We start from the raw sequence: 26,257 nt of genomic DNA on the forward strand, positions 1-26,257 counted from the left end.
ATACACACCTTCGTACTAGCAGAGAATAAATCGGTGATAAATGCAGCTTCTAAATCTAAGTTTTTGAGTATACAGTATACAACTCTTGATATTACATATTATTATCACTTTCTCGTATGTAAATAATTTATTGTACAACTGTGTAAACTAACCCAACTATAAAAGTACAAACTTTACCGTATGAATGAAACATTAAAATTTTTATTGTCACAATAACGTGGAGATTAAATGCCAATTCACACATATGGAAATAAGACATTGACGATGTTTCAGTCTGTCCTGGACCCTTTTAGGCCGCGTATTGACTTAATAAGGACACACGGAAACGTCAACACAAATTTACTTCAATGCGTAGACAGGATGAACAACCCAGCGGATTTTCTTCCTATTGGGGAGTATTGTACATTCTGCTATGGCGGTGTGTCCACTCACAAGATGAGTGGCGCTGCCCAATAAACTCGCCCCTCGGGGCAAAATTTAAATTTAAAATTAGGTTATTTATTGTAAACAAATATCAAGGTAAAACGCTGGCAGTATGACTGCGACACTACGTTATGCTGAAAAAATACTTCTTAGCTTCAAAGATAGAAAACAGGAAGTTTAATCGTTACTTCAGAGAGAGAGGGAGGGGGGCAAGGGGGTCAGTACCTGGTGTCCTTCTGAAGGATGGTGGCGAGGGAGAGGGCGTTCATCCACTGGGCCATCTGGTCCTTGGTCTCGGCGGCGAAGTAGTAGGTGCGCATGTTCTGGTGCTCGGCCTTGAAGGCATGCTTGCGGTACACCCGGTCTTCAGAGTCCACCGGGCTGATCTTGAACGACGGCAGCGGAAGGGACCCCAGCACCTTCTCCTCATCCGGACCTACGAGTATATAAACTCTTAAATATTTATTTTTTAAAGCCCCGGTGTAAAAAGAGAAGATATCAAAACTTTGCAGGTAAGGATGAAATATTGCTTTAAAACAGATATGGCTTCTTAATGTGGGCGAGTGAAGGCCTATTGGAGTCGTTGAGGCGCAACCCCCCCTTCCCCCCCCCCCACGTCAGGGGGGGCTGGTTCTGGGTCGAAATAGTAGTTTTCGGGGAATCAAATATATATATATATATATATATATATATATATATATATATATATATATATATATATATATATATATATATATATATATATATATATATATCAAACAAATCTAGCCAGCCTGGCCACCTCCCCAACACCCTCCCTCCTGGAGGAGGATCACTAATACCACACAACCTGACGAGGCAGTTGAATAACCAGTTGAGGGAACCACCAGCCTGGGTGACTCACAGCGTGACCTCACCAGGACCCATCCAGTCCTCACTCAACTTGCCGACACTGGTTAACGCTATGACAAAAGTTAATTGCGAATAAAATGTGAAGTACCATAAGCACTCCCTGATGTGCTATCTTACATTTTCAGATATGATATATATATATATATATATATATATATATATATATATATATATATATATATATATATATATATATTGTGCCTAAAAACCAGAAACCGCACTACTTGGCCTAGCATGCAAGATCCGATTTGCCTAACAGGCCGAATTATTTTCAAATATACCTTTCCAGATTGGTTCTTTTCTAACAATGGTAATCTATTACAATAGGGACATGAATTACTGAGTTATATTATGTTAGGATAGGTTAGGTTAGGTTATGATAGGCTGGATCAAACTTCTCAAGAGAAGAACAAGAAGATGATGAATACAAGACCAACATTCACTTACTTTCCGGACAAAAGAACTCAGGAATGTCAAGCTAAGAGGCGGGGGGGGGGGGGGGAAGGAAAGAACAGTGACTTGCAAGTTGGGCTCCCTCCCTCGGGGAAGGAAGTCTAGAGGAAGAAAGTTCACCAATCTTCTTCCCATCTCCATACGTCTCTCAAGATTCTTTCTCAAGTGATCAATATAATCAGTGGATGTTGTTACCAATGTGATACCACTGACTTCGACTCTCATGAAACTGTCAATCAAGTTTCTCATAGAGAATATTTAGTTCGAGGCATTTAAACATAACAAGCTTAAATTCGCACTAATGATGTGCTAATAATGTTTTTTTTTTATAGAGGGAAAACCAGTAGGCCTAAGATACCTTAGTTTACATATATTTATGGTTTGATGAGTATACGCTAATTAACAATATTTTTACACGCATTTATGTTTGATCTAAGTTAGAAGAAGTTACTCTTATCCCCCCGTTCCATCCCAAATCCTTATCCTGATCCCTTCCCAGTGCTATATATAGCAGTAAGGGCTTGGCGCTGTCTGACGGGAAACATCTCCCGTCACGCAGGGTGCAGTCGCACCTCCACAGATCTCCAGTATCAGCTAATGATACTGGTAATGGCTCAAAAGGGCCACCACTTACGGGCTATTCATGCCCGTGCCACCTTTTGGGTGGCTTAATCTTCATCAATCAATGGCGCTGTCTCCTGATAGTTCTCTTTCCCTAATCTGTCCTGTTCGGCTTGTCCTGTGTGCACCATCAGGATCCTGTATGAATGATAACTGTTGATCAGACAGGCTGCTGGTTAAAGGCGCTGATGGTTAGATAGGTTGATTGGTTAGACAATCTGATGGCTAGACGGGTTGACTCGCTAGACAAGTTGACTGGATAGACAGACTCACAGTTAGACAACCTGCTTGAGAAAGTATCATATTGATTAGTTAGATAAGCTGACTAGTTTGAGTGGTTAAATACGCTAACTTGCTTGCTGGCTTGAAAGTTTGACTTGTTTCAAATGCTACTTTGAGGCTTTAACTATTTAGTTTAAACAAGCCATACCGGGGAATTTTATCACGAAAACTTAACATTTCATTATTCCGGTTACAGCAGGATACCTGATCAACCAGGCTGTGACTCATACGTCAGGCTGCGAGCAGCCGCGTCTAACAGCCTAGTTGATCAGTCCAGCAACCAGGAGGCCTGGTCGACGACCGGGCCGCGGGGACACTAAGCCCCGGAAGCACCTCAAGGTAGCCTCAAGGTAGGATAACCAAACTACAAAAACTACAGATCGGGCTACAGCGATGGCTACATAAGTGTAGTACATACACTTCCAAAAATACCTTACATTCTGTACGCTTGACTCCCAGCGTACAAACTTAGATGCCTCAGGATTATAATTCATATCACAGACTAAGATTCATTTCTGAACATCAATTGACCTTTGTAATTTAAAATATTGAATCATGAATCAATAATAAAAATATTGAGTCATGAGGTTGTATTATCATAATGCGTCACCTAGGCTTACAGAAATTATATAACCTAACCGTAAAAATGGAAATATTTCAAAGTGCCGCTATATAACCGCCATCACTGCCTCGCCTACAAGGACGCGCGCGCCATCTAGCGTTTAAAATCCGAAGGTACACAAATATTATACATCAGTATACAACGACTAGAGATGAATATATCTACATTGCATTATTCGTATAGTAATTTACGAGTATTGACAGGTGTCATATGCATCATTTGTGATGTTTATATATGTATAATGAACAGGTGATTAATGTAAACAAGGGCTCCATGTATGTATCGTGAACAGGATCAATTAATAGTTGAACCTTGCCATAATATATAGGCGTTTATGTATGTAGGGTGAACACAGGTGTAGCGTGAACACAGGTGTAGGGAGAACACATGTGTAGCGTGAATACATGTGTAGCGTGAAAACTGGTGTAGCGTGAACACAGGTGTAGCATGAACACAAGTGTAGGGAGAACACATATGTAGCGTGAACACAGGTGTAGGGAGAACACGTGTAGAGTGAATACATGTGTAGCGTGAAAACTGGTGTAGCGTGAACACAGGTGTAGGGAGAAGACAGGTGTAGCGTGAACACAAGTGTAGGGAGAACACATGTGTAGCTTGAACACATGTGCAGCGTGAACACAGGTGTAGGGAGAACACAGGTGTAGCGTGAACACAAGTGTAGGGAGAACACATGTGTAGCGTGAACACATGTGCAGCGTGAACACAGGTGTAGGGTGAACACAGGTGTAGCGTGAACACAGGTGCAGGATGAACACAGGTGTAGGGAGAACACAGGTGTAGGGAGAACACGTGTAGCATGAACACAGATGTAGCGTGAACACAGGTGTAACGTGAACACAGGTGTAGCGTAAACACAGGTGTAACATAAAAACAGGTGTAATATGAACACCGGCGAGATGTAAATCGTAAACAAGATGTATGAATGTAAATTCAACGGAAGAGGAGGCTGGCGGCTCACCTGGGCTGCCCTTCCTAACCATGACGTGAGGAAGCTGGCGGATCAACACCTCGCCACCTCCTGCTCCTCCTCCTCTGGTAATTACACCATTTTCCTCGCAACACACTTCACCCAATCATCCGTGGATTTTCACCAGTTTTACGGGTAATTGTGAACTTCCTGTGTTACTAATCTAACAAAAAAACTACAATTATCTATTATTTACTTTAGTGAATCGAGGCCATGCGCAAGAAATCTTCCTGGCATTTTTTTTTTTTTTTTTTTTAATATATGTAATATCTTTCACAATTGGTATAGCACTGAGTAACCACGCGGCATGACTGGTCTACGTGACCCCGTGGAATCAACAACACCCACATCTACGACAAGTCTACGACAGACTAACTACTACAACCAGCAAGTGCTGCTGACGGAGTCTACGAGAGACGCGCACACACACCCACAGGCCGCCTTCCACTGACCTGATGCCTGAGATGCTACCTACCCCCCATCAACGTGCTCCGTCGCTGCCCCACCACCAACACCCCCACTGACACACACAACACACACCTCTCTCTCTCTCACTCATACCCATCCCCCTCACTCCTCACTTCTTACCTCTATCCCCAGCTTGTGTAACAAGATCTAGCACCTGACGAACTTCAGGAACACCTATGTGTTGGTGTGAGCCAGAGCAGTTAAGGGAAACAAATAAGGGACCTGGGTGGTGGGGGTGGGCAAAGTATGTCACCGGGTGGGTCAGTGAGGGTGGCTTACACCACCTCACATCTGACCCCACTCACCGGGGGGGGGGGGGGTTTACCTTTACACACCTGCCACCACAGCTCGCGAATGTTTATCTGGCAACCAAGAAGTTTAGCCTCATCTCGTGTGATGAACTTAGATAACTGAAGCATCAACATGGCGAGGCGTCGAGGCTCTGAAAGCAGGTCAGCATCCCGTGGGTCTGGCAGCATCTGCTTCTGAAGAACCGTTACACCAAATGTGTGTCGTTACAAGCAGACGGAGACTCGTCCCAATACTCTCCAGGAGTGGGAAGAAAACACACAAAATATCGTTAAAGGCTTCTAAAGTGCTGAGAATTTGTATAAGCGATGCCAGAGTTCAAATTATATATCCAGTACTACATAATAAGTCTATGGAGGTTGTCCGCATATTCCAATGGTTCCAACCAGCAGCATGAGAAGCCCCGCCCCCTGCCCTCTGGCGGCGGAGCCTGGTACCTGAGCCAGGTAACCTTCCCTCCCCCAGCCCAGCACCTCCCACTCCCAGCAACCCCCGTCCCTTCCTCTATCACAAGGCTCCCAATTCCTCCCACGACGTCCTTCCTCATCCCACGATGTCCTTCCCCATCCTACGATGTCCTCCCCCATCCCACGATGTTGTTTCCCATCCCACGATATCACTCCCTTCCCCACTACGTTCCCTCCCATTCCCAGGATACCCCTTGCCTGCGGCATACCTCTGGAAGCCTCACTATGAACCATAACAGACGTCCACACACGTGGATCGCAATAAGAATTATTCTTTCCTGAATTACGCCCCGTGTACTACCATGTGAGACGTTACTTTAGAAAACTACACATAGAAAACTTAGGTAAGTGCACCTAAGTTCCTTTGACTGGGTCCAGTGAGGACACTGAAGCCCCGCCGCAGCTCAAGGGGCAGTGTTGAATTCTAATTGGGTTGGTGTTAGCATATTAATTTCCTTGTCAATCGAAGTTGAATTTAATTGCAAAAAAGTACAATACGTCTTAGAATATTCATATATTTATGCTTCATGGAAGACATACACACAAATATGTATATGCGTCTATGTATATGCGTCTATGTATATGCGCATCAAGTACATATAATGCATGTAATATATATATATATATATATATATATATATATATATATATATATATATATATATATATATATATATATATATATATATATATATATATATATATATATTTTACCAATATTTTTCAAGAATTTTGTAATCAATATTTAGTTCTGCGGAAACAGGTGAAGACTACTGATTTATATTGCTAAATTCGGAAGGAGTCGGCTAGAACCCAAGCAACAGTTGGCAATCCTTTACAGTTTTATGAGCTAATCATTGATCAGTGGTAGGGTCATTAGTGCCAACGTGATCAGCCGGAAACTGTGATCAATTGTCATCGAAATCAAACCTTCTCAGTTACACACCGTCGATTAAAGGATCAAGTGACAAGAACAATGAACAGAAATCATTTTCATCCTTACTTCACAAGGCATCAAGAGCCACAGCTCCTTGCTCTACAATGCATCCCGCTGACTAATGCGGGTTTCCCTTTGCAGCGACTCAGAAGCCACTGTTTCAGACCTCATTCAGAGGTCTAACCTGAGAAATGTATCCTGTAACAAACAAGCCTATCCTAACCTAACCTATCCAAACCTAACCTATCCAAACCTAACCTATCCTAACCTAACCTATCCAAACCTAACCTATCCAAACCTAACCTATCCAAACCTAACCTATCCTAACCTAACCTATCCAAACCTAACCTATCCAAACCTAACCTACCCTAACCTAACCTATCCAAACCTAACCTATCCAAACCTAACCTATCCAAACCTAACCTATCCAAACCTAACCTATCCAAACCTAACCTATCCAAACCTAACCTATCCAAACCTAACCTACCCTAACCTAACCTATCCAAACCTAACCTAACTGAACATAACCCAAATAAGAGATACAATTTGGTGTTTTATATATGGGTCTAGACGAGGTGTGTACCGTCCCCCACGAAGTCAAAACGTTCATGCCGACCCTACTGCAGGCTTCCACTGGGCAGCAGAAAATAACATGATGTTTAACAGTGATAAATTCCAGGTACTTAGGTATGGTAAAAATGAAGACCTTGAAGGCTTAAACAAAATACAGGGTACAAAATACAATCAAGCCTCGTCATATTAGGAAAACAAGATGTAGAGGATCTGGGAATAATGATCTCTGACGACCCACCGTTTAGGGAGCATAACGAAGCAAATATAGCGTCAGCTATAAAAAATGAAAAGATGGATTACGAGAACCTTCAAATTGATACTGACTTCCCCCTTTCAGAGCAAGAGAGGTTGCTGTAATAGAGGGAACACACGACACTCATAGACACGATAAAGTACTTAAACTATTGGTATCATTACAAAGCTTTCAAAATATACTCTCTAGAAAGGAGACGAGAAGAACAAATTATATATTATATATACCTTGATTTAACGTTGATTTAATCATATGAAATTACAAATATAAAATTACTGAATTTATTAAAATAGCAAATATCTGTGACACTAAACAGAATCTGGAGGAAATCTATAGTGGTTTCTAAGCTTCCTCAGGAAGCTTAGTTAAAGAGGTCAACTGTCACTTATTTCTCACGTAAAAGAAAACGGCAAATGATCGTCGGCCGCAAGATAAGGGAGGACCCTAGTGTTAGTTATTCATATTTAGGATCGTATCTTTTTTTTTTTTATCGTCGGGGACAGACATTTTCTCAGGTTTATTTAGGCCCAGCCATCGACTGACCTTCCATAGGATGCAGCCCACTAACAGTTGCCAAACCCCGAGTACCTATTTATTGCTAGGTGAACAATGGTATCAGGCGTAAGGAAATGTGGCGAAACGTCTCACCCTGCCCAGGAGTCGAACTCGGGTCCAATTGGTTGTGGATCGACGTCGGCAACCACTGTATACACACACAACAAACATGTCCCTAGGAGAACAATTAAAAAAAAATTACCAGCCTATTCCACTTCCTAACTGCTCTCACACTTTAGTGTGTAGGTGGTTGACTGAGTGGGTGGATGGCTGACTGCGTGATGGGTGGGTGGTTGACTGCGTGCGTGTACTCACCTACTGCGTGTGTGGGTGCTTGCCTGCGTGCATGTGTGTTGGGGAGGGGGAGGGGGGGAGGGGGGGAGGGGGAGGGGATACGAGTGCACGCAGGCGGGCGGGAGGTGGCAACACTGAGGGACCGACCGCGGCAACAACATTCCGACCCATCTTGCAAGACCTCACTGTTACCAACACGCGGGCAAGCATTTTTGCCCCTCGTCTCCCACAACAATTACCCAATATCCGACAAAAAATACCCCCCCCCTCCCCCCTCCCCCCCTACACCCAGCCCACCCTCTCCCCCCCTACACCCACCCCCACCCTCCCCCACAACCCTACACCCAGCCTCCCTCTTCCCCCCTACACCCACCCCCACCCTCCCCCACAACCCTACACCCAGCCTCCCTCTTCCCCCCTACACCCACCCCCACCCTCCCCCACAACCCTACACCCAGCCCACCCTCTCCCCCCCTACACCCACCCCCACCCTCCCCCACAACCCTACACCCAGCCTCCCTCTTCCCCCCTACACCCACCCCCACCCTCCCCCACAACCCTACACCCAGCCTCCCTCTTCCCCCCTACACCCACCCCCACCCTCCCCCACAACCCTACACCCAGCCCACCCTCTCCCCCCCTACACCCACCCCCACCCTCCCCCACAACCCTACACCCAGCCCACCCTCTCCCCCCCTACACCCACCCCCACCCTCCCCCACAACCCTACACCCAGCCTCCCTCTTCCCCCCTCCGTCCCACCTTGCGACGCATCATCTTTACCAGACAAAACAGAAAGAGAATGAAATATCTCAACATGAACGCCCTTCCGGAGGAATTATGTGATACACAAGGGGGGATAAATACGTGGAAGTGGAGGTGTGAGAGGAGAGGTTGTACACACCCGGGGCCCAGGTATGGCAACACCAGCACACCCATAACACACTCCCAGCCTGGTAGTGAGAGGAGGGGGGGGGGGGTGATTGGGAAGGGGGTGAGAGGGGAAGGGGGTGAGAGGGGAGGTGGAGTGATGGGGGGGGGACGGGGAGGTGCTGAGGCGGAGGAGACACAACAGGAGATAAAGTTGTGAAATAGAAGGAACAGTGGGAAAAGAAACTTGATAAGGACAGGAGAGGCAGGAGGAGAGGCAGTGAATGGGAGTGAGAGAGCAGATAAAAGGGTCTGAAAAACAGGAACAATAAATGCAAAAAGAAAGTGAGAGATGAGGGGGAAGGTGAAGGATGCGTAGATGGGAGGAGGAAGGATGAGGGAGAGCAGGCAAGGGGGAAGAGAATGTAGTGAGGACGGGTGAGATAACCTGAGATAAGGCACAAGAGTACACGGGGGGGGGGGGGTAAGAGAGTCCTATTAGCCAAGGTGTCTCAAGAAGTCTCATACTTAGTAATAAACATAACCCTTCTTAGCGAGGTCGAGGCTCGTTGGCCCAAAGCGCTCATATTTAGGTGTTTTAATCCTACTAATGCACCTAAACTGGACGCTGATAATAATGGTGTCTAAACTGAGCTGCGTTAAGTGCCAGGACGGAGACCCCAAGATTGTTAACGCTACGGCCTAAAACTTCGCTAGGAAGTTGTGGGCAGGGGAGGAAGTTGTGGGCAGGGGAGGAAGTTGTGGGCAGGGGAGGAAGTTGTGGGCAGGGGAGGAAGTTGTGGGCAGGGGAGGAAGTTGTGAGGAAGGGAGGAAGTTGTGGGCAGGGGAGGAAGTTGTGAGGAAGGGAGGAATTTGTGGGCAGGGGAGGAAGTTGTGAGGAGGGGAGGAAGTTTTGAGCAGGGAAGGAAGTTGTGGGCAGGGGAGGAAGTTGTGAGGAAGGGAGGAATTTGTGGGCAGGGGAGGAAGTTGTGGGCAGGGGAGGAAGTTGTGAGGAAGGGAGGAAGTTGTGGGCAGGGGAGGAAGTTGTGAGGAAGGGAGGAAGTTGTGGGCAGGGGAGGAAGTTGTGAGGAAGGGAGGAAGTTGTGGGATACCAGAGGAAGTGGACGAGATCGGATTGCTTGATATTAGGGAATCGAGATGCAAGATAAGAACGATTAGTAGCAAAAAAATAAGTATATATAAATATATATATATATATATATATATATATATATATATATATATATATATATACCCTCACAAACATTAAACTTTAAAATATATATATATATATATATATATATATATATATATATATATATATATATATATATCCAGAGAAAAACTAGCAGAATGGGCGTGTGAGGGGAGGTGGGAGAGGGTGTAGGAGGGAGAAAAAAGTGAGGAGGGGGGCATGGAAGATGAGGGAGGGGGTGAAGGAGGGTGAGGAAGGTGTGGAAGAGAAAGTGAGACTAGAAAGAGGGTGTGGGAGCGAAGGAGACACAGAGAGAAGAAGGGATGGGGGTGATGAAGATGGAACAAGGAAGGAAGGAAGGAAGGAAGGAAGGAAGGAAGGAAGGAAGGAAGGAAGGAAGGAAGGAAGGAAGGAAGGAAGGAAGGAAGGAAGGAAGGAAGGAAGGAAGGAAGGAAGGAGATGCAAGAATTCACGGAGAAAAAGAGTAGGGAATCCAAATCGACGTAGAAAGGAGAGCAGCGGGAAGGGAAATGGAACAGGGGAAATGTTCAAGGGGGAAAGAGAAAGCTTGGAAAAATAGGCAATGAGGAAGAATACGAACGACACAAGATTCGTTAATCAAACATCTGGGGGGAAGGGAGGGGGGGGGGAGGGGGAAGAGGAGATAATCACAGTGATTAATATCTCACGCTAATCATTATCGGTTAACGCGAGTAAAAGACTCATAACTGATGGCACAATTTTAGGCTTAATTGATAAGCTTATTGATAAGGACGTCACGGGGGGATTATGGGATCTGTGTAAGCTCAAGCATTCCCTAGAGCTGTCCGCTAGGGGGCCGGTCGGCCGAGCGGACAGCACGCTGGACTTGTGATCCTGTGGTCCTGGGTTCGATCCCAGGCGCCGGCGAGAAACAATGGTCAGAGTTTCTTTCACCCTATGCCCCTGTTACCTAGCAGTAAAATAGGTACCTGGGTGTTAGTCAGCTGTCACGGGCTGCTTCCTGGGGGTGGAGCCCTGGTCGAGGACCGGGCCGCGGGGGACACTAAAAGCCCCGAAATCATCTCAAGATAACCTCAAAATATATGTGGAAAGGGTCAAAGATGCACATAGTGGACTCAGGAACTGAAACCCCAGTAACATATATAATGTTGAATCAATCAGCTCTGAGAACATTAAGGAACAGTTATATGAAAGGGAAACAGGGGGTTCAAATATATGGCGTTAAACTTGAGTGGGAAACCCTTGTGAGTAGTGCCTAAGGGCTCTGCAATGGGACTTCTGTTCTTTCAGTATATTTAAACCATTTGGACACAGGATTGTATATGAATATATTCTCCAAGGGGTGTGGAAGCTCCAAGGGCTTCATGTAAGACACAACGAAGTTAATGCCATCATCAAGAGGAGCTTTGCGTCAGCTCAATGCCTAGCAGAAAGAGTATTTACATTTACTTGAGGTGAACTGTAATAGCTATTTGTTGGACCATTCCTTCAGTTGGTCTGTCATTTTGTGCGCGTGCGTGTGTACTCACCTATTTGTGCCTGCAAGATCGAGCATTAACTCTTGGATCTCGCCTTTCTAGGCATCGGTTGTTTACAGCAATGACTCCTGTCCCATTTCCCATTCATATCTAGTTTTAAAATTATGAATAGAGTTTGCCTCCACAACCTGCTCCTTAAGTGCATTTCATTTTCCATTACTCTCACGCTAAAAGAAAACTTCATAACATCTCTGGGACTCATCAGAGTTTCCAGCTTCCACCCATGTTCCCTCGTTCTGTTACTATTACATGTGAACATTTCATATATTTCCACTTTGTCAATTCCCCTGAGTATTTTATACGTTCCTATCATATCTCCCCTATTCCTACTTTTTTTCTAGTGTCGTAAGGTTCAGTTCCTTCAGGCGCTCTTCATATCCCATCCCTCGTAACTCTGGGACGAGCCTCGTCGCAAACTTCTGAACATTTTCCAGTTTCCTTATATGCTTCTTCAGATGGGGACTCCATGATGAGGCGGCATACTCTAAGACTGGCCCCACGTAGGCAGTGTAAAGCGCCCTAAATGCCTCCTTATTTTGGTTTCTGAATGATGTTCTAACTTTTGCCTGTGTAGAGTACGCTGCTGTCGTTATCTTATTAGGTAAGAAGGGAGAGGGGGGACATGATAGGAACGTATAAAATACTCAGGGGGATTGACAGAGTGGACATAGACGAAATCTTCACACGAAATAGTAACAGAACGAGGGGAAGCTAGAAACTGAGATGAGTCACAGGGATGTTAGGAAGTTTTCTTTTAGCGTGGGAGTAGTGGAAAAATGGAATGCACTTAAGGAACAGGTTGTGGAAGCAAATACTATTCATACTTTTAAAACTAGGTATGATAGGGAAATAGGACCATAGTCATTGCTGTAAACAACCGATGCTCGAAAGGTGAGATCCAAGAGTCAATGCTCTATTCTGCAGACACAAATATCTGAGTACACACACACACACACACACACACACACACACACACACACACACACACACACACACACACACACACACACACACACACACACACACACAGTGCGTGCGTGTGTGTGTGTGTGTACACTCGCCTATTATTTACTGCAGGATCGAGCTTTACCTCTTGGACCCCACCTAAATATTTAAAAAAATGTGTATTGTTGACATATTTTTTTAAGAATAACGATATTGACCATTTCCGTTAATGACGGGATTAACGTCATTAACAACATTAATGACAACTTGACACCATACGGAGAGTTATGAGAACAACCTGTTACCCGTCACAGCCAACAACTCGATAATATCAAACTATCGCAACGTTTCATTATGACCTAAAATTGTTTCCTGTTGTGAAGCCTTTCACTGATATAATTATATGACCCTGACAAAGCACTACAGTTAACTCATTTTGTGATAATCTCTCGAGGAGTCAACAGAAATAATTGCTGTTACGCTAACAAGTGATATATTGAATATCAACAAATACATCAGACTTTTTTCAGTTTCATTTACCATCACAGATGAAAACTGCATTGTGTTATTATCAATGAAGAAGCAAAATAAATTAGATTGATTGAAATGCGAGTTTTCATAATTTTAAAAGCCTTTCTAGGATACAAATTTAGTCAATAAATCAATATTAGACACAATATAGACGCCAAAGCCAGAGTCGATTCCACAGAGCGGAACACCAAACGCGGGAACAAACGCGGGCGTCGTCAACACGATCCGCCATTGTGGAAATATTGTAGTTTTTCTTCCTCATCCTCGATATAATCATTCCATATAAGACAACTTATTAAATTTGCTTGTACCTGTATGTACAATGTACTCTTGTACAACGTACTTTTGTACAATGTACTTTTGTACAATGTACTCTTGGAAAGGGGACGGGAATGGTATCAAATAATATATACACGGAAGATACTTGAAGACCAGGTCCCAAATTTGCACAGTAGAATAACAACATACTGAAGCGAAAGATACGGAAGGAAATGCAGAAAAAACCAGTGAGGAGTAGAGGTGCCATAGGCACAATCAGAGAACACTGAACAACAGAGGTCCACAGCTGTTCCACACCCTCCCAGCAAGCATACGAAATATTGCTGGAACAAAGGTGGATGTATTCAAGAGGCACTTAGATAAGTTTTTGCAAGAAGTGTCGGACCAACCAGGTAGTGGATATGTGCGGCCTGCGGGCCGCTCCAAGCATCAGCCTGTTGGACCAAGTTATCACAAGTCGAGCCTGGCCTCAGGCCGGGCTTGGGGAGTAGAAGAACTCTTAGAACCCTCCAGCGGTATTTTGAGAATGTGTCATGACCGCTGAATATTAAAGTTGAATATCAGAAAGATTATCCATATTTTGAGAGTGTGAGATGTGATACTTTAAAAAATTAACACTTTTGTTGCTTTTACAACAGCCCGTTCTCCCGAGCGTTCCCAGCGTTACTAAACTGTTGTACTGCCCGAACCTAACCTGCCCGAGGACCCACCAACAGAAAACGGGACATCACGTCAGTTTCGCTACCAATTATAGCGCATCAGTTTTTTTGGCTCTAAGGAATATATACGTCAAAATGCGACGTACTATTCAGGAGAACGGGTTGTTTACAGACACCTGAGGACCTTAAATTTTAGATATAAATACAGAGCGGTTAAATAGACCGGAGACTACCGGCTATAATGTAAATGTTTATACAAAAAACAAAAAAAATCAATGTTGACAATATGACATTGATAATACTGATATTGATGACAGCCATTGTTTCTTATATTTCAAGTTTCATCATCATCATGTTCTTCATCATATTTCAAACTTCTTTTCGCATTGACACTTAAAAGAGCAGCAGGTCCATTTGTTTTCAACTACGTAGATTTTTGCTAATAGACATAATGTTTACAGACCATCTTGACTTTACATAAACCTAATCTTATCGTTATGATACTAATTAATTGTGGAACTTTACTGTCTATTATATGTCCATATTCCAACCAAATCTGATGACTGCCAACCAAATCTGCCAAACCTTCAGTGAAAGTCTCTCTATACTGGGCGTTGTACCAAGACATGCTTCTCGGGCAGAGTGTCATAAAGAAGTACAAGGCTTTTTACACTTAAGATTGACCTTTGATTTTTTATTGTATTGACGGAGTTGGCAGTAGTAGGTCCCAACTACAGTCAAATCAGCGACTGCTCAACAATTATCATCATGTATGATTAGTTAGTAATATAAGATATTTTTACCACTATTAAAACAATGTTGGTTGATATTGTAGTATGGTTATTAAAGCGTAGGGTATAAAGAGGTGGGCCAACGTGAACTGTGAGGTAGGGCTGTACACACACAAACATTTTCAATCTCGCACGTAAACACAAAAGTCTGTGTACACAACCGGCACCACCACCAATTTATTCGCGATTGTTTACTCCCGTTGCCCCAGCTTTACTTTGTGCTAGAATGATATGTTGCAGTGAAAAAATATATACAAAAGCTACATTGAGAACAAAAAAGAATACTGCAGCTTACCTTTTGTTAGTGGTATAATGACCTCTTTGTGAGTAGCGGTGCGCAACTATTACTCTCGAGAATGAACTACTCATAATCACTTTTGATAATATACTCTGAGGACGAAAGAGGCGTACTTACCCTTGTAGTAGTAGAGGCAGTACTCTGATAGGACGAACCAGCGCTTCTTCCAGAGGTGGAGGCCGTCGGCGCCCTGCTTGTAGAGCCAACCCTGGAGCGTCACCGCTGCCACCTGCGGCCGCCGCACCCCGGGAGTCTTCACCCATGACCCTCCTGTCCGTCGACGCCCGCCCTACAGGAGGAGACCACATGTTACTCGCGCCCCGCCACACAAATGCTGCTCCAGGACGAGGAGGCTAGGTAAGGAGGAAGAGGTCGAGGGGATGAAGATGAGACCGAGAAGATAATATATTGCAAAAATAAATTAGCAGGACCCAAGGAAGCAGGAGGAGCCAGGTAGTTAATGTTTGTGCCTCATTAACTGGGGAGAGTCAGGGGAGGTAACTGGGGAGGGTCAGGGGAGGTAACTGTGAGTAAAATGAAGAAGTCAGGTCAAGAATGCTCCCCCGCCCCCCCCCCCCCTCTTCACCCCACAACTCTCTCCAAACATAGACTCGTTCACTACCACAGAAGTGTGTGAGGACAGTGGTAGGGAGGAGGAGACAGGTTGGCGTGTACCTGGACAAGGAAATTTGCAAAGAGTAAATGGTTGCCTTCAACAGTATGAGCTTAAATAACCAAACAGTATAACAATAAATAAGTCAAAGGTAATCATCTGGAGTCTCCAAGGAAAGGTTATAGGACCATATAGCACTTGGAAAAATGCACAGCCACTTAGATATTGGGGGATCGAACACGGACCATCTTAAAAGCAAGTTCACCTTTATACTGACAAGTTTAGGAAGGGAAGGAAACTGTCAGGAGAAAGTGCAAAGCTATTAAGACTACACAGCACTTGGAAGGGATCAGGATAAGGATTAGGAATGGGATGGAGGGAAGGAATGATGACCAACCACTTAGTCGGTCGGGGATTGAACGTCGACCTGCATGAAGCGAGACCGTCGTTCAACCATCCAGCCCAATTGCTTAGGCTTTCAAGTCTAGGAGGTAAAATATAATAAAGTGACTAAAAATAAACAAGGGCATTTGAACAGCCGGTCTAATGCCACGCCCGATTGCGAACTGCAAGAACCAACAGTTTGGCAGTTCAAGAGATCTGGTAAGAGACCAATGGGTCGGGGGCAATGAGCTTCGGAACCACCGTAGAGCAGCCACGAGCTAGGTAGGCAAGAATAACAACAGTGACACTGTACCATAACAAGTTAAAATACACCATGACTGAGAGATAAACCTCGCGCGGCACTGTTACCAGACTGGCGTAACATCACTCTTTTACCAGTTGACAGTTGACATATGGAAGGACTGACGCACGCGCACACAATTAAATTCATTCGTTCCCTCATTCCCTCCCTTTACCGTCAACCACGGAGTCGATGCACACCATGTAACTCAACCATTTTTTTCAAGAGCCATTTTAACAGTAATGCTTAACTCTTCTTTTGCTTTGTTTTCTTTGAGCAGGTATGTGGAGATTATTTCACCATTAGGCAGCCTGTTCAACATAAATATGAGGCAACACCATTGTGATCGCTCTAAACGCATTCTTTAGCGAGGGAAAATGGCAAAAATCAACGTGAAGCGTTATCACTGCAGTTACCCCCTTCAAAAGTGAAAAAAAACGTCTATTTTCTTTCACAGTTCGAGCGCCAAATGGTATCGTTTTCTGTGGTTGGTACAGCCGTAACTGCTGTAATGGATATAAAGGTTGCATTTGTGTTACCTCTCGCTCCGCAAAGCTACATGTACTCTATACAATAGAGGGGTTAAATTACTAGGAGTCACTCAAGAAAAGACTAAGAAAACACAGCACGGGAACAACACCTTGCCATAGTTATTGTTACACAGAGCCCAATAGGCTCCAGAACCTGTACACCAGTTTATTGACAGTGAGAGGGGGGACCAAAGAGCCAAAGCTCAACCCCCGTAAGCACTAGGGGGTTGAGCTTTGGCTCGAGGGACCCCACCTCCACCACGTTACGCGGTAATTGCTTCCACAAATTAACAACCCTGTTTCCGAACCAGTATTTACCCAAATCTTTCCTAAATCTAAACTTATCCAATTTTAGTTTTTTTAATACCATCTGTAACTTCACTTAACAAAGCATTATCATAATTTAACAAAAATATGACCTTTACCACTAAAGTATTTTGGAGAGAATGTAGTATAATAATTCATAATAATATTTTTAAAGAAAGACTATATTTGCATAAATAAATGGTATAAGCTCATCATTTCTTTATAAAGCCGCTAATAACGGCTAATTGGGTATTTATTAAGGTATGTATGTACCTTAATGAGGTATATATAACACTCATTAAGGGGAAATGGATTCAAATCCTTTTTTAAAAGTGATTAGAGTGCTCTTCAAAACAAGCGCTCGCACAATTGTTATGACATAATATCAACACTATAACTTAATTACCTAAATGAATTTTGGGGGTTCAATTCCCTAGGCCATTATGTGCCTCTGTAACCTGCGGGCACCTGGTAATAAGAGATGCTGGGACAAGGTAGAGCGTCGACGTGCTATCTATCAACTCTCCCTCTCTCCTGGACCCGGATTCACGAAGCAGTTACGCAAGTACTTACGAACGTGCACATCTTTCCTCAATCTTTGCCGGCTTTGGTTACATTTATTAAACAGTTCACAAGCATGAAAACGTCCCAATCAACTGTTGTTATTGTTATAACAGCCTCCTGCTGTTTCGGAGCTCATTAACTGTTTAATAATTGTAAACAAAGCCGCCAAAGATTGAGAAAAGATGGACAGGTTCGTAAATGCTTGCGTAACTGATTCGTGAATCTGGCCCCTTGGGGGTCCAGTAAACAGAGGCCGTCATGTACATCACAATTGACCCTACATATTATTGGGTTGGCTGCTGCTCTCCGTTTTCTTTCTCGCGGATCCCTAACTAAAAAAAAAAGACCCTAATGAGCGGTAATACTCCTAACTAAAACTACTTTATCTAGCACAATCTCGTGTGGTTTGTACACGGGCCATAAACACATTTTTTCCCTGGCCAAAACGCCTTCCATCAAGAAAAACAATAAATACACTGCAATAAAAGTAATAGTAATAAGCGAGGTATATTGTGGGGGAGTATTTAAGGATGTACAATGAGACACTCAAAGCTCCAAGCCGGTGGTGGTGGTGGTGGTGGTGGGGAAGGGTGGGGAGGGAGTGCCTGCAGTCAACACCATAATTACACTCGACATGAAAATAATTAACGACGGATTCCTCGTGGGGTGTAGTGTTTCCTGTTGGGGTGTAGTGTTTCCTCCTGGGGTGTAGTGTTTCCTCCTGGGGTGTAGAGTTTCCTCCTGTGCTGTAGTGTTTCCTCCTGGGGTGTACTGTTTCCTCCTGGGGGTGTAGTGTTTCCTCCTGGGGTGTAGTGTTTCCTCCTGGGGTGTAGTGTTTCCTCCTGGGGTGTAGTGTTTCCTCCTGGGGTCTAGTGTTTCCTCCTGGGGTGTAGTGTTTTCCTCCTGGGTGTAGAGTTTCCTCCTGGGGTGTAGTGTTTCCTCCTGGGGTGTAGTGTTTCCTCCTGGGGTGTAGTGTTTTCCTCCTGGGGTGTAGTGTTTCCTCCTGGGGTGTAGTGTTTCCTCCTGGGGTGTAGTGTTTCCTCCTGGGGTGTAGTGTTTCCTCCTGGGGTGTAGTGTTTTCCTCCTGGGCTGTAGTGTTTCCTCCTGGGCTGTAGTGTTTCCTCCTGGGGTGTAGTGTTTCCTCCTGGGCTGTAGTGTTTCCTCCTGGGGTGTAGTGTTTCCTCCTGGGGTGTAGTGTTTCCTCCTGGGGTGTAGTGTTTCCTCCTGGGTGTAGAGTTTCCTCCTGGGGTGTAGTGTTTCCTCCTGGGGTGTAGTGTTTCCTCCTGGGGTGTAGTGTTTCCTCCTGGGGTGTAGTGTTTCCTCCTGGGGTGTAGTGTTTCCTCCTGGGGTGTAGTGTTTCCTCCTGGGGTGTAGTGTTTCCTCCTGGGGTGTAGTGTTTCCTCCTGGGGTGTAGTGTTTCCTCCTGGGGTGTAGTGTTTCCTCCTGGGTGTAGAGTTTCCTCCGGGGGTGTAGTGTTTCCTCCGGGGGTGTAGTGTTTCCTCCTGGGGTGTAGTGTTTCCTCCTGGGGTGTAGTGTTTCCTCCTGGGGTGTAGTGTTTCCTCCTGGGGTGTAGAGTTTCCTCCTGGGGTGTAGTGTTTCCTCCTGGGGTGTAGTGTTTCCTCCTGGGGTGTAGTGTTTCCTCCTGGGGTGTAGTGTTTCCTCCTGGGGTGTAGTGTTTCCTCCTGAGGTGTAGAGTTTGGTATAGAGTTTTCACTTGGGGTATAGAGTCTCCTCGTGAGGTATAGAGTTTAGAGTGAGAGCTGCACCAACGTGGACGCACCTGTCACGTGGCAGGAACACGTTCATTACAGGAGATTGCAAGGCTTATTTTGCTACCCTCATAAGGTCTGTAGGACGAGAGTTGCCGCAGGTAACAGCCTGGTTGATCAGTCCAGCAACCAGGAGGCCTGGTCGACGACCGGGCCGCGGGGACGCTAAGCCCCGGAAGCACCTCAAGGTAACCTCAAGGTAAGGTAACACGTCAAGAGGAAACATTACGTGAGCGAATGTGTTTCAGGGGCTCGAGTGGTAAGGTAATTTACCATCGTCGAGCGCTACGATAGTATGCGTGTACAACCACTTGGTAGAAGATACCGGCATATGATACGGCGGAGTGAAGGAGCCGTGGCCCACCAGCTGGACTACCAGGGGGATCAAATGCTCACCCTGCAAGAAAACCGGAGCCGTCGTGACGCGAATGAGTATGAAGGGAGATCATTAAGTGTGTGGCACACTAAAACAGGTGTGTGTGTTTTTTTTTTTTTTTTTGTGTGTGTGTGTGTGTGTGTGTGTGTGTGTGTGTGTGTGTGTGTGTGTGTGTGTGTGTGTGTGTGTACTCACCTATTTGTACTCACCTATTTGTGCTTGCGGGGGTTGAGCTTTGGCTCTTTGGTCCCGCCTCTCAACTGTCAATCAACTGGTGTACAGATTCCTGAGCCTACTGGGCTCTATCATATCTACATTTAAAACTGTGTATGGAGTTAGCCTCCACCACATCACTGCCGAATGCATTCCATCCGTTAACTACTCTGACACTGAAAAAGTTCCTTCTAACGTCTCTGTGGCTCATGTGGGTACTCAGTTTCCACCTGTGTCCCCTTGTTCGCGTCCCACCAGTGTTGAATAGTTTATCCTTGTTTACCCGGTCGATTCCTCTGAGGATTTTGTAGGTTGTGATCATGTCTCCCCTTACTCTTCTGTCTTCCAGTGTCGTAAGGTGCATTTCCCGCAGCCTTTCCTCGTAACTCATGCCTCTTAGTTCTGGGAGTAGTCTAGTGGCATACCTTTGGACTTTTTCCAGCTTCGTCTTGTGCTTGACAAGGTACGGGCTCCATGCTGGGGCCGCATACTCCAGGATTGGTCTTACATATGAGGTGTACAAGATTCTGAATGATTCCTTACACAGGTTCCTGAACGCTGTTCTGATGTTAGCCAGCCTCGCATATGCCGCAGACGTGTGTGTGTGTGTGTGTGTGTGTGTGTGTGTGTGTGTGTGTGGTGTGTGTGTGTGTGTGTGTGTGTGTGTGTGTGTGTGTGTGTGTGTGTGTGTGTGTGTGTGTGTGTGTACTCACCTAATTGTGCTTGCGGGGGTTGAGCTCTGGCTCTTTGGTCCCGCCTCTCAACCGTCAATCAACTGGTGTACAGATTCCTGAGCCTATTGGGCTCTATCATATCTACATTTGAAACTGTGTATGGAGTCAGCCTCCACCACATCACTTCCTAATGCATTCCATTTACTAACTATTCTGACACTGAAAAAGTTCTTTCTAACGTCTCTGTGGCTCATTTGGGTACTCAGCTTCCACCTGTGTCCCCTTGTTCGCGTCCCACCAGTGTTGAATAGTTGATCCTTGTTTACCCGGTCGATTCCCCTGAGGATTTTGTAGGTTGTGATCATGTCCCCCCTTACTCTTCTGTCTTCCAGTGTCGAAAGGTGCATTTCCCGCAGCCTTTCCTCATAACTCATGCCTCTTAGTTCTGGGACTAGTCTAGTAGCATACCTTTGGACTTTTTCCAGCTTCGTCTTGTGCTTGACAAGGTACGGGCTCCATGCTGGGGCCGCATACTCCAGGATTGGTCTTACATATGTGGTGTACAAGATTCTGAATGATTCCTTACACAGGTTCCTGAACGCCGTTCTGATGTTAGCCAGCCTCGCATATGCCGCAGACGTTATTCTCTTTATGTGGGCTTCAGGAGACATGTTTGGTGTGATATCAACTCCTAGACCTTTCTCTCTGTCTGTTTCATTAAGTACTTCATCTCCTATTCTGTATCCTGTGCCTGGCCTCCTGTTTCCACTGCCTAGTTTCATTACTTTGCATTTACTCGGGTTGAACTTCAACAGCCATTTGTTGGACCATTCACTCAGTCTATCCAGGTCATCTTGTAGCCTCCTACTATTATCCTCTGTTTCAATCCTCCTCATAATTTTTGCATCGTCGGCAAACATTGAGAGGAACGAATCTATACCCTCTGGGAGATCATTTACATATACCAGAAACAGTATAGGTCCAAGGACTGACCCCTGCGGGACTCCACTTGTGACGTCTCGCCAATCAGAGACCTCACCCCTCACACAGACTCCTTGTCTCCTGTTGCTTAGGTACTCCTCTATCCACCGGAGTACCTTCCCTCTCACTCCAGCCTGCATCTCCAACTTTCGCACTAGCCTCTTGTGTGGCACTGTATCAAAGGCTTTCTGACAATCCAAAAATATGCAGTCTGCCACCCTTCTCTTTCTTGCCTTATTTTTGTTGCCTGGTCGTAGAATTCAAGTAACCCTGTGAGGCAGGACCTGCCGTCCCTGAACCCATGTTGATGCTGTGTTATAAAGTTCCTTCGCTCCAGATGCTCTACTAGTTTTTTTCGCACAATCTTCTCCATCAGCTTGCATGGTATGCAGGTTAGGGACACTGGCCTGTAGTTCAGTGCCTCCTGTCTATCCCCTTTCTTGTATATCGGGACTACGTTAGCTGCTTTCCAAATATCTGGCAGTTCCCCTGTTGCCAGTGATTTGTTATACACTATGGAGAGTGGAAAGCACAGTTCTCTTGCTCCTTCCTTTAGAACCCAAGGACTTTTAGAAACTCCTTTGTTTGTGTGTGTGTGTGTGTGTGTGTGTGTGTGTGTGTGTGTGTGTGTGTGTGTTGTGTGTGTGTGTGTGTGTGTGTGTGTGTGTGTGTGTGTTTGTGTGTGTGTGGGTGTGTGTGTTTGTGTGTGTATGTGTGTGTTTACTAGTTGTGTTTACTAGTTGTGTTTTTGCGGGGGTTGAGCTTTGCTCTTTCGGCCCGCCTCTCAACTGTCAATCAACTGTTTACTAACTACATTTTTTTTTTTTTTTTCCCACACCACACACACACACCCCAGGAAGCAGCCCGTGACAGCTGACTAACTCCCAGGTACCTATTTACTGCTAGGTAACAGTGGCACTTAGGGTGAAAGAAAACTTTGCTCATTTGTTTCTGCCTCGTGCGGGAATCGAACCCGCGCCACAGAATTACGAGTCCTGCGCGCTATCCACCAGGCTACGAGGCCCCTGTGTGTGTGGTGTGTGTGTGTGTGTGTGTGTGTGTGTGTGTGTGTGTGTGTGTGTGTGTGTGTGTGTGTGGTGTGTGTGTGTGTGTGTACTCACCTATATGTGCTTGCAGGATCGAGCATTGACTCTTGGATCGTGTGTGTGTGTGTGTACTCACCTAATTGTACTCAACTAATTGTGCTTGCGGGGGTTGAGCTTTGGCTCTTTGGTCCCGCCTCTCAACTGTCAATCAACTGGTGTACAGATTCCCTGAGCCTACTGGGCTCTATCATACCTACATTTGAAACTGTGTATGGAGTCAGCCTCCACCACATCACTTCCTAGTGCATTCCATTTATTAACTACTCTGATCCATGTGTGTGTGTGTGTGTGTGTGTGTGTGTGTGTGTGTGTGTGTGTGTGTGTGTGTGTGTGTGTGTGTGTGTGTGTGTGTGTGTGTGTGTGTGTGGAGGGGGGGGGGGAGGGAAGCAATCTCTCAGAGCCATGATTGTAAAACATCTTTTTTGGCACAATCACGTAACACAATACTTCTTATGAGACTCAATACAGTGAGCATATTGTCTGATCCTATAAATGAAATTCTAGGGATCACGAAGTGCAATGTTAAAAGTCTGAAAGCGAACCACTGGCGGATGGTGAAACACTATACAGGAGTAGGGTTAGCCGTCACTATAGTCATAGGGAACCATCACTATACACGTGTTCACTGATACTAGAAATTTCGATATTTCCATAATTTTTTATGAGACTACATTTTTCAATGTGCATAATTTTCTATTCCAATTTTGGTTGTGACCCAGCAAGTTGGATTCCCATTACATAATTCAAATCCACTACCCCCATTACTTGATAATTACTTATTCTTCACCATTACCTGTCTATCAAGATCCATTACCATTTTGTCATTAGACCAACCATAACTTTTTTATTTTTTTCCCCTTTTCCCCATTACATGTTTATTTTCAGTATCACCCATTACACGTTAAATCTCATTAATCCCAATTTTCCCATTATATGCCCGCCCCCCTTCCCACCTCTCTCCCCCATTACAGCCAGTAACAACGCCTGGCCCCCTTACCATCCCATCACAAACCATGATGTGTGTGTGTGTGTGTGTGTGTGTGTGTGTGTGTGTGTGTACTCACCTAGTTGTGTCTGCAGGATCGAGCATTGACTCTTGGATCCCGCCTTTCGAGCATCGGTTGTTTACAGCAATGACTCCTGTCCTATTTCCCTATCATACCTGGTTTTAAAATTATGAATAGTATTTGCTTCCACAACCTGTTCCTGAAGTGCATTCCATTTCCCCACTACTCTCACGCTAAAAAGAAAACTTCCTAACATCTCTGTGACTCATCTGAGTTTCAAGCTTCCATCCATGTCCTCTCGTTCTGTTACTATTCCGTGTGAACATTTCGTCTATGTCCACTCTGTCAATTCCTCTGAGTATCTTATACGTTCCTATCATGTCCCCCCCTCTCCCTTCTTCTTTCTAGTGTCGTAAGGCACAGTTCCCTCAGGCGCTCTTCATACCCCATCCCTCGTAGCTCTGGGACGAGTCTCGTTGCAAACCTCTGAACCTTTTCCAGTTTCATTATATGCTTCTTCAGATGGGGACTCCATGATGAGGCGGCATACTCTAAGACTGGCCTTACGTAGGCAGTGTAAAGCGCCCTAAATGCCTCCTTACTTAGGTTTCTGAATGATGTTCTAACTTTTGCCAGTGTAGAGTACGCTGCTGTCGTTATCCTATTAATATGTGCCTCAGGAGATAGATTAGGTGTTACGTCCACCCCCAGGTCTCTTTCACGCGTCGTTACAGGTAGGCTGTTCCCCCTTCATTGTGTACTGTCCCTTTGGTCTCCTATCTCCTAGTCCCATTTCCATAACTTTACATTTGCTCGTGTTGAATTCTAGTAGCCATTTCTCTGACCATCTCTGCAATCTGTTCAGGTCCTCTTGGAGGATCCTGCAATCCTCATCTGTCACAACTCTTCTCATCAACTTTGCATCATCCGCAAACATCGACATGTAGGACTCTACGCCTGTAAACATGTCGTTAACATATACAAGAAATAGAATTGGTCCCAGCACCGATCCTTGTGGTACTCCACTTGTTACTGTTCGCCAGTCCGACTTCTCGCCCCTTACCGTAACTCTTTGGCTCCTTCCTGTTAGGTAGTTCCTTATCCATTCTAGGACCTTTCCACCCACCCCCGCCTGCCTCTCGAGCTTGAACAGCAGTCTCATGTGCGGTACTGTATCAAAGGCTTTTTGGCAGTCCAGAAATATGCAGTCTGCCCAACCATCTCTGTCCTGTCTTATCCTCGTTATTTTATCATAGAATTCCAGAAGGTTTGTTAGGCACGATTTCCCTGTCCAGAACCCATGTTGATGTTTGTTCACAAACCTATGTTCTCCAGGTGTGCAACCAGTCGCAGCCTAATTATTCTTTTCCAGTATTTTACAGGGGATGCTTGTCAGTGATACAGGTCTGTAGTTAAGTGCCTCCTCCCTATCTCCTTTCTTGAAGATCGGCACGACATTTGCCTTCTTCCAGCAACTGGGCAATTCTCCTGACATAAGTGACTCATTAAAGATCATTGCCAGAGGCACGCTGAGGGCCTGTGCTGCTTCTTTTAATATCCACGGTGATACTTGTCTGGTCCAACTGCTTTAGTTGCATCTAGAGTTGTCAACTGTTTCATTACCTCCTCTGCTGTCACCTCTATATCTGATAGTCTTTCATCTAGGGTAACCCCTTCCAACAATGGGAGCTGCTCAGGCTCAGTAGTGAACACTCCATGGAAACTGGCATTCAGTGCCTCGCAGATTTCCTTGTCACTTTCAGTATATGCCCCCTCTGTCTTCCTTAGTCTTGTCACTTGGTCGTTCACCGACATTTTTCTTCTTATATGACTGTGTAGTAACTTAGGTTGTTTTTTCGCTTTGATTGCAATATCGTTCTCATAGTCCCTTTCCGATGTTCGTCTTATGTTAATGTAATCGTTCCTAGCCCTGTTGTATCTGCTTCTGTTGTCCTCTGTTCTTTGTCTTCTGTACTTCCTCCACTCCCGTCTGCTGGCCATTTTTGCTTCCTGACACTGTCTATTAAACCATGGGTTATTATATTCCTTGTGTGTGTGTGTGTGTGTGTGTGTGTGTGTGTGTGTGTGTGTGTGTGTGTGTGTGTGTGTGTGTGTGGGGTGTGTGTGTGTGTGTGTGTGTGTGTGTGTGTGTGTGTGTGTGTGTGTGTGTGTGTGTGTGTGTGTGTGT

General features: G+C 45.1%; 1 protein-coding gene across 4 annotated transcripts in view; it reads right to left on the bottom strand.

Annotated features, from left to right (window-relative positions):
* LOC123758108 (uro-adherence factor A-like) overlaps positions 1 to 26,257 on the bottom strand; it is a 364,530-nt gene that overhangs the window by 57,233 nt on the left and 281,040 nt on the right. For 3 of the 4 annotated variants that reach the window (XM_069338664.1, XM_069338665.1, XM_069338666.1), the window contains 2 exons: positions 15,363 to 15,534; positions 649 to 859 (listed from right to left, as the gene is read on the bottom strand). In XM_069338664.1, coding sequence (XP_069194765.1) covers positions 649 to 859; positions 15,363 to 15,534 — 383 coding nt within the window. Of the gene's footprint in view, positions 1 to 648; positions 860 to 4,271; positions 4,706 to 15,362; positions 15,535 to 26,257 lie in introns of those variants that run through there. The other variant, XM_069338667.1, reaches the window with a different exon arrangement.

This window comes from Procambarus clarkii, chromosome 40, assembly GCF_040958095.1.
Source record: "Procambarus clarkii isolate CNS0578487 chromosome 40, FALCON_Pclarkii_2.0, whole genome shotgun sequence".
Classification (NCBI taxonomy): Eukaryota; Metazoa; Arthropoda; class Malacostraca; order Decapoda; family Cambaridae; genus Procambarus; species Procambarus clarkii.